Below are 13396 nucleotides of genomic sequence, written 5' to 3'. Positions count from 1 at the left end.
CAACAGCCGTGGTTTGTTCCAGACTGCCTGTACAACTTCATGGAGGTCATGTTGCAAAACCTTCTTTGCGGTTGCCTGGAAGAGGATGGAGCAAACCTTTTAATGTAAGAAATGGCTTCCAATGTGCTATTTGGAGCCACTTGTGGCCGCCCTCAGAGGACCTGTGAAATGTTTCCTTTGGCATCAGCAGCAGCTCCCACATTATCAAGAGTGCATAAATCAGTGGTGGGTTGCATGCAGTACGCCCCGGTATGGGCATACCGGTGCCTGCCTGGAGCACCGGGTACTGTTCCGGTATGGTGCTCCGGAGGGCCCACCTGCCTGCCTGAGCTCCTTACCTGTATTTGAGCTCTTCGGCATTTCCGCACACAAACACGGTGGAGCATTGCGGAGGCATCAAAAGAGGTAAGGACTCATGTGCGCACTGCATGCATTCATACCAGTTGCAACAGGATCCATAACCCACCACTGGCATGAATGCTTTGCAACCAAGGATGTTCACAACTAAATTAATATGGGAACAGATGGGGGGAATTCTCCACAAAAATCAAACTGGAAAGTTTTGAATATTGCTGTGTTGGAGTTATTCAGAGGGTGATATTTTATAGGTAGTCTTCAACTTTACAGGTTTGTTTAGTGACTGTTTGTAGTTACAGCGGCAATGAAAAAATTGAGTTATTTGGGGGGGGGGAAGGCAGCATATATTTTCTCTCCCCATTTTGGGGTGGTAGGGATTTAGCCACATGCAACCTCTGCTTCATTGTCCCTCTGTCTCTCTTCAACCCCAAGATTCAAGCTCTTTTTTTGGTGCACGTATAGTTGTACGTATAAGAGAATCTGGAAGAAGATTGCCTAATTAGCCCTGTAGATATTTTGTTCTGTTGTGTTTTTTTCTGCAGCTTGTTCCAAGTGTATTTGGTAAAGGGAAAATATTAAAACATTCAAATTCATATACTGGGCAACTTCCCAGAATATTTTTGTTTTCTCACTGCAATGTCAGGCTTTGACCCGAGGATGGAAAGAAATCATTTTGCTCAGAGCACTCAAGACATGGCTATCCATCTACCATTTAAATATCTCTAGCAAAGGAAAGCCAGTGGATTGTGTGTGTGTGCGTGTGTGTGTGTGTGTGTGTGTGAGAGAGAGAGAGAGAGAGAGAGAGAGAGAAGGAAGGAAGGAAGGAAGGAAGGAAGGAAGGAAGGAAGGAAGGAAGGAAGGAAGGAAGGAGAGAAGGGAACTCTGCGTAGACATCAGGAAGGGCATCTGGCCAGTAAACACTCAGCTCCACCCAGTCATTCTGGCTCTACCCTGAATGGGGCCTGCAGGGTCGTAAAAAGGGAGATTTTATGCAGTCGAGTTGAAAGCCTCTTCAAGCATGCCCATTGCCTTTGATTCCCATTCCTGCTCTTTGGTCCTCACAATCAAGAGGGAAAAAAGGGCTAAAATTGATCTGTTTGCAGGCCCTGCTTTTTGGAGTGGGGGGGGGGGTTGGACTTCCCCACCCAATTCAGAGCAACTTTTTTTTAGGGACAAGTAAAATGTTTATTTGTTTCTTTATATCCCAGCTTTGTTTATTTTCATAAATAATTCAAGATGGCAGACATACTCCTAGATAAACGGGGCTGGTTGTAAAAATGTGGCCCTTTCCAATGGAATAAAACTACGGAACAAAAAAAAAAGCCAATCTTGCCAAAAAATACTAAGACATATCAGAGAAAAGAAGGATACAAACAATTATAAAATTACCTACACATTTAACCAATTTGTCTGAACATGCCTGAAGAAAAATAGAATATCCTGGTGAGAGTATGGTTGTGCAATTCCAGATAGTTTGTTGACTAGGAAGCGAGGCATCGAGATTAAGTTCACAACAGAAAGCAGAAGTGGGAGAGATTCACCTCACTTCAGTGTCTCCGAGGTTACAAAACCTTCAATTGATAGGGTTGCTTTCACAGGCTTCGGACGCTCAGTGGGGACTTATGATTACTTCAAATCCTGTGTGTGTGTGTGTGTGTGTGTGTGTGTGTGTGTGTGTGTGTGTGTGTAAACAGACTGGAAGGCCATCAGTTAGAGGTTCTGAAGCTGTGGAGAGAGTTTTGGCCCAGTGATCTTCAAGGTCTCGTTCATTCTGTGGAGCTGCAGTGGAGCCTCCTCAGGTAATCGTAATAACGGAAGAGCTTTATGAAGGGAAAGCTGCTTTCCGTATCAGGAGGTTAGGTTATTTAGAGCTCCCCATCCCTGAAAAAGCTTTACAAATCCTATTTTTAGAGTGACTCAAAAGACATGAATTATGTTCACTCCTGAATATCACCTATGTTATTGCATCATTTACCCGATAGCAGCGAATTCCTATCTGGTGGGATTGTTTTGTCCCAGCGGCGAGATGCTCCCTCTTCAACCGCACGGCTACCATTCTCTTCTGCACACTGTTGTCCAAATATAAGCGCAGTCCACCTAGAGCACATGACAGGAATGCTGCTCCCGGATCACAGGGGACAGCAGCTGACTGACCCTATGCAAGAAAAGTTGTGGCTGGTGAAGGGAGATTACTCCAGTGCAGAGAGTTCCCTGCAAACTGCATTCCTTCCAAAGCAGCCCAACCCTCTTTCAGAGACAGAGGCAGTGATGCTTCTCTTTGGGAAGCATCCACCCACAAGCTTCCATCTTGTCAGATTTAGCCTCCTTTTATTGGCTCCCACCCAGCCCATTCCTGAATTTTGGCATTGGTTCATGACACGCACAGCCTCACCTGGTTGAGACGCTATGAAGAAACACAGCAATTCTCAGCAGAATGATGGCACCCCTCCCCAAGCTCTTCATGACCGTTCCCAAAGAACCTAAGGAGCCCCAGGGACATGGCTCTGCCTGGCAGCCATTTTTGTGCCCAAAGACCATCAGTCGCTCAGGCCTCCCCATGAAATTATTCCTTCTACCAGGAATAGAAGAATTCCAGGAGATGATCTCCAACCCCATCTACAGGGATGATTCAGGAGGAGTCAGTGGTAACAAAGGCTACAGAGAGATTCAGCAGAACCAAAGATTTCTAATAGTGCCCCAAACCTGATTCGTTATCCAAGCTGGCCCTGAACTCTGAGGGGAAACAATTGTGTTTCCTCCTGCAAATGCCTCTGGTTCTATGAGACAATCCTCCCCATAGGAAACTCTCCCCACCGGATTGTTTTGCTTCTAAATCTTCTCTGAGAATTAGATTTCCCCCCCGCCCCCCTTCAGGTGATCTAGAGAGAGAGAGCATCCTCTCAAAAAATCCCAGTAAAACAGACTGCAAGCAGTAGGGCTGACGACGTCCCTTTTCACTGCAGAAAGACAAATGCGCTTCTCCCTGGATCTACTCAGCCACCTCAAGTCAAGTTGGGCCAGAAAACAAAAGTTGGCCACAAGCACAAGTTTACTGGCCCTTCCTGAGGCCTTCAAGATAGAAAGCAATCAAACATAACTGAGCCAGAAGATCTGCAAACGAAGAGCTGAAAACCTCAGCAACAGCACAGGCAGCCATCTCATCCCTGAAGGGCCCCATTAGGGAAGGGGTCCCCAATCCCCACTCAATGACCCAGTGACAGGCCGCAGTCTGTTTGAAACTGGACCACAAAAGTGGTGGGCAAGCGCATGTGTGTGCGTGCACAGCTGCATTTCAGGAAGTGGGGGGGCATGCAAAACCATCCCTTCTCCCCCTGTACCACCTCTGCCAGTCTGCCCAGCAGGAAAGGTTGGGGAGCGCTCCTTTAGGGGGTTCCAGAGGCAATCTCTGAACTGCTTTGAAAACCTCTGCTAGACGATAAAGGGAGCCTCCTTTGAAACTGCTCCACTTGTGGTGTGATAGGAGGGCTGGCACATGGGCCGCAGTCCGTCTCACAACAACTGTTGTACCATTTGCATTCTGCCAGCTACTTCCCAGAAAACCAGGGAGAGCTGGTTGGGTCAATGGTACTCATTCTCTCAGTTTAAGCCCTGGTGGCGCAGTGCTTAAAATGCAGTATTGCAGGCTAACTCTGCCAACTTCCAGCAGTTCGATCCTGACCGGCTCAAGTTTGACTTAGCCTTCCGTTCTTCTGAGGTTGGTCAAACGAGGACTCAGGTTGTTGAGAGAAATATGTTGACATTATACAATAAGTGCTCAGGAGATGCTGTAATGCACTGTGGGGTGCTTTATAAGTCTAAGTGCTATTGCTATGAATGAATTTCAGTAGGATGACTGGTTCTGACCTATGACCCCTGCCCTGAGCAAGCAAAATCCACAAGATCTTGGTGGCATTCAGTTGGCCTTCTTTCAACCCAAACCTAGGTTGGTTTGATGACGACAACTCCACTACTCATGGTTAGGGTTAGGGTGAGATCACACAAGCTGGACCTGTGTACTAAGAGGGGAATTCCAGAAATTGATGGTGGTGGTGGGGTTCCTCAAAAGAGCTGTTTCTGCATCTTAGCTGCAGTCAGAATCATAGCAGTGCAACTGCTGGCGTGATGCTCAACGCCTAAGTGCATCTAGGTCTGTTTACAGCAGGTTGAAGCTTGCCAGAGTGAAGTCTTGTTTCTCTTCTTTCTTCGCCTCTCGACTAACAAAAGTTGAAGTAAAAAGCGGCTGACAGAAATACTATTCATCTGAGCAAGCACTAAAATCTTTTAGGAGCCAAAAATTGGCAGAATTCATTTTAGAAAGCATGATAGACAGAAAGACAGAGAGACAGGGTGGATAAAAAGCAATGATTTAAAAAAAAATTTTTTTTGATGTTTATAAAATTTATTTTAATAAAATGCTTTTGGAGTAAAAATCTACCTAAAGATACTTTTCTATTTAAGATATATTCATAATTTAGTTTACTCAGCATGAAACAGAGCTTAGTTATATAGCATATGAGGCTGTAGATTCTGCAATACTGGGGCTGTTGATGAGTCAGCAGCGGGGTCAGAGGAGGAGTCTCTGTGGGACAGAGATGACAGTGGCTCTGTAAAAATTATGATTTCAATCGAGTTGATTTAAATCAAGCCTTTTTACTAGTGATATAAATCATGATTTAAATTGACTTGATTTAAATCAAATTCAACCTGCAGACAGATGAAAAAGAGGGGGATGGAGGCCATAACATTAGATGTATTCCAGTTCTGTTTGCTTGGAATGCTTTTAGCAGAAGTTGCCATGCCAAGATAACCTACAGAAATTCATAATACTACAGGGATGAAGACTGGCCAGATGAATAAACTTGGGTAGGAAGATCCTTTTCCTGCTGCAGAAAGCTGATGTCAACCTTCCCAGGTAGAGCAGTTAGGAAACAGTACCAGGTGAGTTCCTTTTACTTTACTATAAGGCTACATTAACAGAATTTTGCAAGTCTGATAGTATAAATCTCCTACAAACTTTTTACAGTCTGAGAATTCAGGGTTCCTGTCCGAGTTTCTTTCTCTGATCCTTATGCAGCTGCAGGCTCTGCCCTCTCTTACCTGATCACTCCCATCTCTTCCCCCCTCCAAATCTCCCAAGGTCAGCCATGCCAATACAGGTGAGGCCAGGTGCATCTTTCTGAACCCTCAAGATGGAGGATCAGAAATGCAGGAAGCATAGGATTCAAACTCATTGCTCCCCAGCCACTTTACAATCGGGATTCCATGGAGGTCTAGCAGTCAGATTTTATCTCCAAGCAACCTCTTTCAGGGAGACCCCAGGGCAGAATTCGGATGCAATGCTGAATTAATTCAAGATCTTCCAGCAATTCTATAGCCCTGATTTGAATAGGATTGTGGCTCTTTCATTGTCCTAAATTTGGAACCTGAAAATTTGAAAATATACACAGGGCTTGATAAATTTCTGTTAAGCCAAATAAATGCATTACAGGTAGTCCTCATCTTACGACAATTGAACCCAACATTTCTGTTGCTAAGCGAGATAGGTACTGAGGTTTATCCCATTTTACAACCTTTCTTGCCATAGTTGATAAGTGAATCTTTGCAAGTGTTAAGTTAGTAACACAGTTGTTAAGTCAATCTGTCTTCCCCATTGACTTTGCTTCTCAAAAGGTCACAAAAGGTGATCACAGGAAACTGGGATACCAAAACTGTCATAAACATGAGTCAGTTGCCAAATGTCTGAAGTTTGGTCATGTGACCATGGAGATGCTGCAATGGTCATAAGTGTGAAAAATGGCCATAAGGTCACTTTTTCTCAGAGCCATTGTAATTTCTAACAGTCACTAAACAAATGGTTTTAAGTTGAGAATAACCAGTACTGGGAAATGCAACATAGTGTTTGGGTGGAAGATGTTGTGATACTCCAGACAGAAATGGTATTTTTTGGGGGGGGGGGGGAGAGAAGAAGAAAACAAGCGGCTCAATCACAGAAGGAATCTTCAGCTGGCCACCTCCTCTCAGCCCAGCCAGGTTCGCAAGGCTGCCATGAAGGACCATGAAGAAGGAAGCACTAGACCAGGGGTCAGCAACCTGTGGCTCTGGAGCTGCATGTGGCTCTTTCATCCCTCTGCTGCGTCTCCCTGTTGCCAGTCGGCTCCACAATTGATAGGGTTTTCAGTTAGGACAGGTAGAGGAAAAAGGACGCCACACTAGGAGGAGACTCTATGGTGGGGGAACTAGACTTCCAGTCAGCTCCAGAATTGAATGGTGGGCTTCCGGTTAGGACCTTTGTGGCTCTTTGAGTGTTTAAGGTAGCAGACCCCTGGCCTAGACATACATATCCCTGCAAGCTCTTGGTGGAAAGATGAGATATTAAAACTCTGAGATAGGAAGCCATGTGTTGAGAGATGCCAAAGGACGCCAACTCACTTTCTGATCCTTCGCTGTTCTTGCTTCTTTTGTTTCTGCGCACACTGCTACTTTCTTCTCTAAAGAGAGGCCTCTCCTCGGGGGAGAAGACGTTCAGCCAGGCCATCTAAGAGAAGAAGGGCAGAAGAAGTCAGCATAGGCCAGCAAGCACAAACAATTCACACAAGGCAGTTTGGAAAAGCAAATAATGCACAAGGCCAAAATTAGCAACTTTGGCCATTAAGGGTAAGAGCAGCAGCCAAACCAGATCCAGCCTCGGTTTCCAGACAACCGGCTGTGATGCTGAGCAAACACGAGACCTGTGAGAGGTCAGAGGAGAAAAGGCAAAATGAAAAAGCCACAATTTTATTGCCACCAGCTTTACTGAGTCGCACGAAGAAAATCAAACTGTTTTAGCAGAATATTAAAACTGTTCTGTTCTGAATAATTTGAAATGAATGTCCACGTTTCTATTTTTAAAGTCTTCTATTGATATTAATTTTTATAGTTTTAAATTTTCTAATTTGTTTGAAACTACTAGACCTGGAGTTCAAAGGACAATTCAGAGAAATAATTTTATAACAAAAAAGGGAGATTCTGCCACTCAGCTCCGTCTTTTTGATCTCTGACCATATTAAGACAGTGTTGAAATCTAACTGCTGTCCATATCTAATGTTTCCTTCTGAAAACCCATGGAGGGTTCAAGATACAGATGGTACAAAGCATGAAGGGGAGGGTCCCGCAGAAGGAATGCCCACACAAGGTCCCCTTCGGAGGGGAGTGCAGCTACGCCTGGAATTACAATCATAATCAAACTGCTCTGCAAAGGGAAGCCCACAACGAACAAGCAGCAACACAAGGACACGTAACCACCAGTAACATGTTAAATGGATGACAAAAGCAACGAAACTCTTCTCAATCAATCAGAATAGAGCTAGAAGGGACCTTGGAGGTCTCCTAGTCCAACCCCCTACTCAAGAGGAGATCCTATACCTGTGATGGTGAACCTATGGTGCACATGCCGGAAGTGGCATGCAGAGCCATCTCTCTAGTCATCCCAGCCATCGTCCGTTGCTCTTCTGGGTTCCAGGTCTTCAGTGTGCAGGAGCTCTGGAAACGGGAAGAGCAGCTCCCTAGTGTGGATGTGCATGCTGGGAAGCTTGTCTCTGTGCATGCATGTGCACCAGAAACAAGACGAGGAGGTGACCGGCATGCATGTGCATGCTGGGGAACTGCTCTTCCGGCACTTTCCTGCCCGCGCACTCTCGCTTCAGCACTTACTGCCAAAAGGGTTTGCCAACACTGCCCTGTACCATTTCAGACAATTGACTGTCCATTCTCTTCTTAAAAACCTCCAATGATGGAGAGAACCCACAACTTCTGAAGGCCAGCTGTTCCACTGGTTAATTGTTCTCAAGGCCAGGAAGTTTCTCCTTAATTCCAGGTTGCTTAACTGCGTTTCGTCCTGACAGAAATGCAGCTCTGTGCGTTAAGACCTGTGGCGGTGGACTGTGTATATACATCAACACAGAATGGTGTAAAAACTCTGTCCTCGTTTCCACCTACTGCTCACCGCTTGTGGAGTTTATGGTTGTGAGATGTAGACCTTTTTATTTACCCAGGGAATTCACCACTGCTATTATACTTGGCATGTGTATCCCACCTAGCGCTAATGCTAAGGAAGTGCTCTGTATACTTCACCGGACCATCAAGGAACTGCAGAACACACACCCTGATGGACTGTTTATTGTTGCCGGAGATTTCAATCACGCAAATCTCAGGACTGTGCTCCCTAAATTTCATCAAAATGTGGACTTTGCAACCAGAGGGGAAAACATGCTGGATGTTGTTTATACAAATATCCCGGGGGCATATCCGGCGAAGCCCCACCCCCACCTTGGCTACTCAGACCACATCTCTGTTATGCTAATTCCAGCATACAGACCACTCACCAGGCGTTCAAGACCAGTCCGGAAGCAGGCGAGGACCTGGCCAGCAGGAGCCATCTCTGCTCTTCAGGACTGCTTTGAATGCACAGACTGGGACATGTTCAGGGAGTCTGCAACCAACAGTGACTCCATTAACTTGGAGGAGAACATATCGTCAGTGACCGGCTACATCAGCAAGTGCATTGATGATGTCACAGTCTCCAAGAAAATTATCTCACACCCCAACCAGAAGCCGCGGATAACTGGAGAGGTGTGTGCTCTACTGAAAACCCAAGATTCTGCATTCAGGGCAGGTGATAAAACAGCCCTAAGAACAGCGAGAACCAATCTGTCCCAGGCCATCAGAAAAGCTAAGTGTGCTCATGCCCAGAGCATCCACCAACAATTCACAAACAGCAGCAACACACAGCGTATATTGCAGGGCATCCAAGCCATCACTAACTACAGAACATCACCACCTGCCTGTGAGAGTGATGGCTCATTTCTAGATGTGTTAAACAGCTTCTATGTCTGTTTCGAAGCACAGGATGTGACAGCGAGAAAGGGCACACCTCCTTCCAACGACCAGATACTTTGTCTCTCCACTACTGATGTGAGGAAAGCTCTAAGCAGAGTCAACCCATGGAAAACTGCGGGACCAGACAATATTACTGGCAGAGTACTCAGAGGATGTGCAGACCAACTGACAAATGTTTTCACCGACTGTAGGTTTTCAGAAATCCATCAAGCAGTGGTGTCCAAAATGTCTGTCTGCCTTACACAGAGTTTATTTGGCTTTTATACAGTTTCAACCAGCAGAATAGAGCACAGAAAGCAACAGTCTTGTTTTTGGTTTACTCCCTCCTTTTTCCCTTGTGAATCCAGAAGGCTATCCCAGCCAAGATTGAATCTCACCTAACTCCCTGATACGGCCTGTTTCTGCTCGGTGAGATCATGGGCTAAAAGATAAACGGCTACTTGAGATCATGGCTATAATGCGCATGTCTGTACGTAACCTTTCCTCTCTTTCCACATCTGGTTCTGCTAATTAGGTGAGCTTGTAGGTATCCAAGATAACCAGCTACTGAGATTATGGTAACTTACTACGCATGTCTTTACATAGCCTTACCTCTATTCATTCAACCAACATCTTCAACATCTCTCTGAGTACCACTGTTGTCCCAAAGTGCTTCAAGACAATGACCATCATCCCAGTGCCAAAGAAACCATCAGTGTCCTGCCTCAATGACTACCGTCCCACTGCACTTAGTCCCATTATCATGAAGTACTACGAGAGACTCGTCTTGAGGCATATAAAAACCCTGCTACCTGCAATATTGGATCCACTGCAGTTTGCATACCACTCGAATCGCTCCACCGACGATGCCATCTCCACTACACTCCATCTAGCCCTCATTCACCTAGAAAACAAAGACTCATACGTATGAATGCTGTTCATAGACTTTAATTCAGCATTCAACACTATCATTCCCCAACATCTGATGGGGAAGCTGACCCTGTTGGGCCTGAACACCTCCCTCTGTAACTGGATCCTGGACTTTTTGACTGGAAGACCTCAGACAGTCCGGATCGCGAACAACACTTCTAACACTATCATACTGAGCAGTGGAGCCCCTCAGGGCTGTGTGCTCACCCCCTGCTGTTCACTCTGCCGACGCACGACTGCACAGCAGTGCACAGTTCGAATCACATCATAAAGTTCGCTGATGATCGTGGTGGGTCTTATTAGCAAGAACGACAAGACAGCATACAGAGAGGAGGTGGAGAAGTTAACGAACTGGTGTAAAGCCAACAACCTGTCTCTGAATGTAGACAAAACAAGAAAGATGATTGTTGACTTCAGGAGGACGCAACATGACTGCTCCCCGCTGAAGATCAATGGCTCAATGGAGATCGTAGAGAGCACCAAATTCCTTGGTGTTCAGCTGGCGGAGACTCTCACCTGGTCCCTCAACACCAGTTCCATAACAAGGAAGGCCCAGCAGCGTCTTTACTTTCTTAGGAAACTGAGGAAGGCACAGCTTCCACCACACATCCTCACAACCTTCTACGGAGGGACCATCGAGGGCACTCTGAGCAGCTGCATCACCACCTGGTTTGGGAATTGCACTGTTTCGGATCGCAAGACACTACAGCGAATAGTGAGGACGGCAGAGAAGATCATCGGGGTTGTTCTTCCCTCTGTCATAGACATATACACCACACGCTGCATCCATAAAGCCAGAAACATTGTGGCTGACCCCCCCCCCCTCGTACACACTCTTTACTCTCCTGCCATCTGGAAAAAGGTACAGAAGCATTGGGGCCCGCACAAACAGACCGTGTAACAGTTTCTTTCCACAAGCTATCAGACTCCTCAACTCTAAGTTCTTAGATTTAGAGCTATATGTTGTTCTGTGTGCTGCTCTTTTTCTTTTCATCTATGCTGTCTGATGTAGCACCTTGGTCCTAGGGAAACGTTGTTTTGTCTCACTGTGTACTGTACTATATATTGTTCAAATGACAATAAAACCTACTTGACTTGACTTGCTTCTCTCCTTGATTAGTTTCCATCCATTGCTTCCTGCCCTCTCATGCTTTGGAAAATAAATGGACCCCCCCTTCTCTTTGTGGCAGCCCCTTGAATACTGGAAGACTGTCACTCCTAGTCCTTCTTTTCTCCAGACTGGGCATCCCCAATGCCCAAGAGAAAGATGGGAAACAGGAAGGTAATCTGGCATAGATTCAAATCTTTGGGGAACCATCTCACTCCACTGAGCCCAGCCTTTTCTATTCATGTCAGAAGAGGAGGCCTGCTGCAGATCCCATCAGTCAAGGGACTCCAACTGGCGGGGTCCATGAAAAGAGCCATCTCTGCTGTAGCACCAGCCCTCTGAAACACCCTGCCCCCTCCTAACTTTCCACAAGGGCCTGAAGACCTGGCTCTTCTGGTTGGCCTGGGGACCCTGTGGGGAGTACCCCTCACTGGTGGTGGCCACTGGGCTAATTGGCAGACTCCCATCTCATCCCTGCACTTTCTGCTCCCTCTCTGCCCATCTTTTAATTCATATTACTGTTCTTTCCTTGCTCATTTTTATTGTTTCAGTGCTTTGCTATCATTATGTTTACTTTTGTATTATTATTTTTTTCCATTTTACTGTTGTAAGCCGCCCGGGGTAGCCGCTTGGTGAGATGAGTGGCAAATAAATTTAACAAATAAATAAACCTTCAAACTCTCACCAGGTCTTCCTAATGACTGTGGAACTACTTGCAGAGCGTGCCACTCTGCAGGATCTGCCCCATTTCTGCCCCACCACTTCTCAAGGCCATTCTGCCCCCCATTATTCTCACCGGGAAGAACAAGAAGGTATATCACTGACCGATTAGCAGCCGAGCCTTTAAATTTTCTGCCTTCCAACCAATGTACCAAACAGTTCAGCTTCATAACTTTAAGCTTAGTAATAGCACAAATCAATCTTTTGGAGACACTTCTTGGAGAACCAAAGGGGCTGGGAATAGTACAGTCAGACTACCGTCAAATGATCTAACAGCACTGCGATTCTTTGGCATACACGTTTCTTCATAATGACACAAGTTTAGCTCAGCATAGGTGATATGATCATTAAACAGGTGCTGAAGTTAGTATAAAGTTTCAAAAAGAGTATGATACCTCAACCCCAAGGAATGTGCAGTTGCCTTAGGGAGGTCATTCCACTCGATTTCTCATCTTATTCTTCACATTGCAATGCCCAAGGTAATGAAAGAAGAATCTGTTTTTGTATAACAGAAAGCCAACATTTGAGTCATAGAAGAAGGTCACAAATTTTAATCATGCTGCTCAGAAACTGATGAAGTCCAAAAATGTGCTTGTGTCCCATACTCAGCATGCAAGGTAGTAAAATCCCTTCCCAGTGTCCAGAACCAGCCTGGCCCAGGTGCCCAAGAATCCTGTTCAGAGAAGGAAGAGTAGACACTACTTCTGTATTAACCCTTACTCTCATTGCAGCCTATTCCTACAGTTGCTATCTATTAAGTCAAGGTGCAAATGGATTCTCTTAGTATGGAAAGACAAAGCCCTTTGTTGAGCAACATAATTTACTGCTGAAATAGCCCTCTGGTAAATGCAGAAACAGAAATGCTCAATGCTGACCCCAATTAGTCAGAATTTTGAGAAGCCTGCTTAGTGCCTTCTGATAGACAGGCATGGAGCTTTCATCAATGAACCAATGTGTTGAAAGTCTCTCAGACAAAAGGCAGGCATCTCATCCTTTGACACCTTTGTATTCCAGGAGTCTCAGTAATCCAGGAAAGAAAGTGCCATTCACAGGAAATCAATCAAACCAGGTCAGACAGCAAAGAACTCAGGCAGAAGCTCTCTGGAGAAGAAGGCAGCAAGTAACCAGGACCTTGGATAGCTCTTTCTAAGCGCTGAACAAAAGGAAGGAAGGCTTTGTGTAAGTACCCACCGCAGTCTCTGCCATTTCCACTTTCCTGGGGAACTCAGTGACAGATTAAACTTCTTCCCCTGATTTTTAGCAAACTGATGTCTGTAGCAGTATGGAGGCAGAGATATTTTCCAGAGTGAGTTTGCAGGATGGTCCAGAGATGGTATTATCACAACCAATTGGCCTCGAGACTGGGTTGAAGCTGAAGCCACGCCTCTGGGCTCCTCTCCTCTGACTCCAGTTTCAATCCAGTCTGGC

General features: G+C 45.7%; 1 protein-coding gene across 5 annotated transcripts in view; it reads right to left on the bottom strand.

Annotated features, from left to right (window-relative positions):
• EDA (ectodysplasin A) overlaps positions 1-13396 on the bottom strand; it is a 90711-nt gene that overhangs the window by 20476 nt on the left and 56839 nt on the right. For all 5 annotated transcript variants that reach the window (XM_087727543.1, XM_087727545.1, XM_014072691.2 and 2 more), the window contains exon 2: positions 6787-6892. In XM_087727543.1, the coding sequence (XP_087583669.1) occupies positions 6787-6892 (106 nt within the window). The remainder of the gene's footprint in view (positions 1-6786; positions 6893-13396) is intronic.

This window comes from Thamnophis sirtalis, unplaced genomic scaffold (genome assembly GCF_051295495.1).
Source record: "Thamnophis sirtalis isolate CommonGarterSnake01/CBP01778 unplaced genomic scaffold, rThaSir2_p1.2 scaffold_13, whole genome shotgun sequence".
NCBI lineage: Eukaryota > Metazoa > Chordata > Lepidosauria > Squamata > Natricidae > Thamnophis > Thamnophis sirtalis.
Note: the sequence above shows the minus strand (reverse complement) of the source record. Positions and strands in the feature narration are given on the sequence as shown.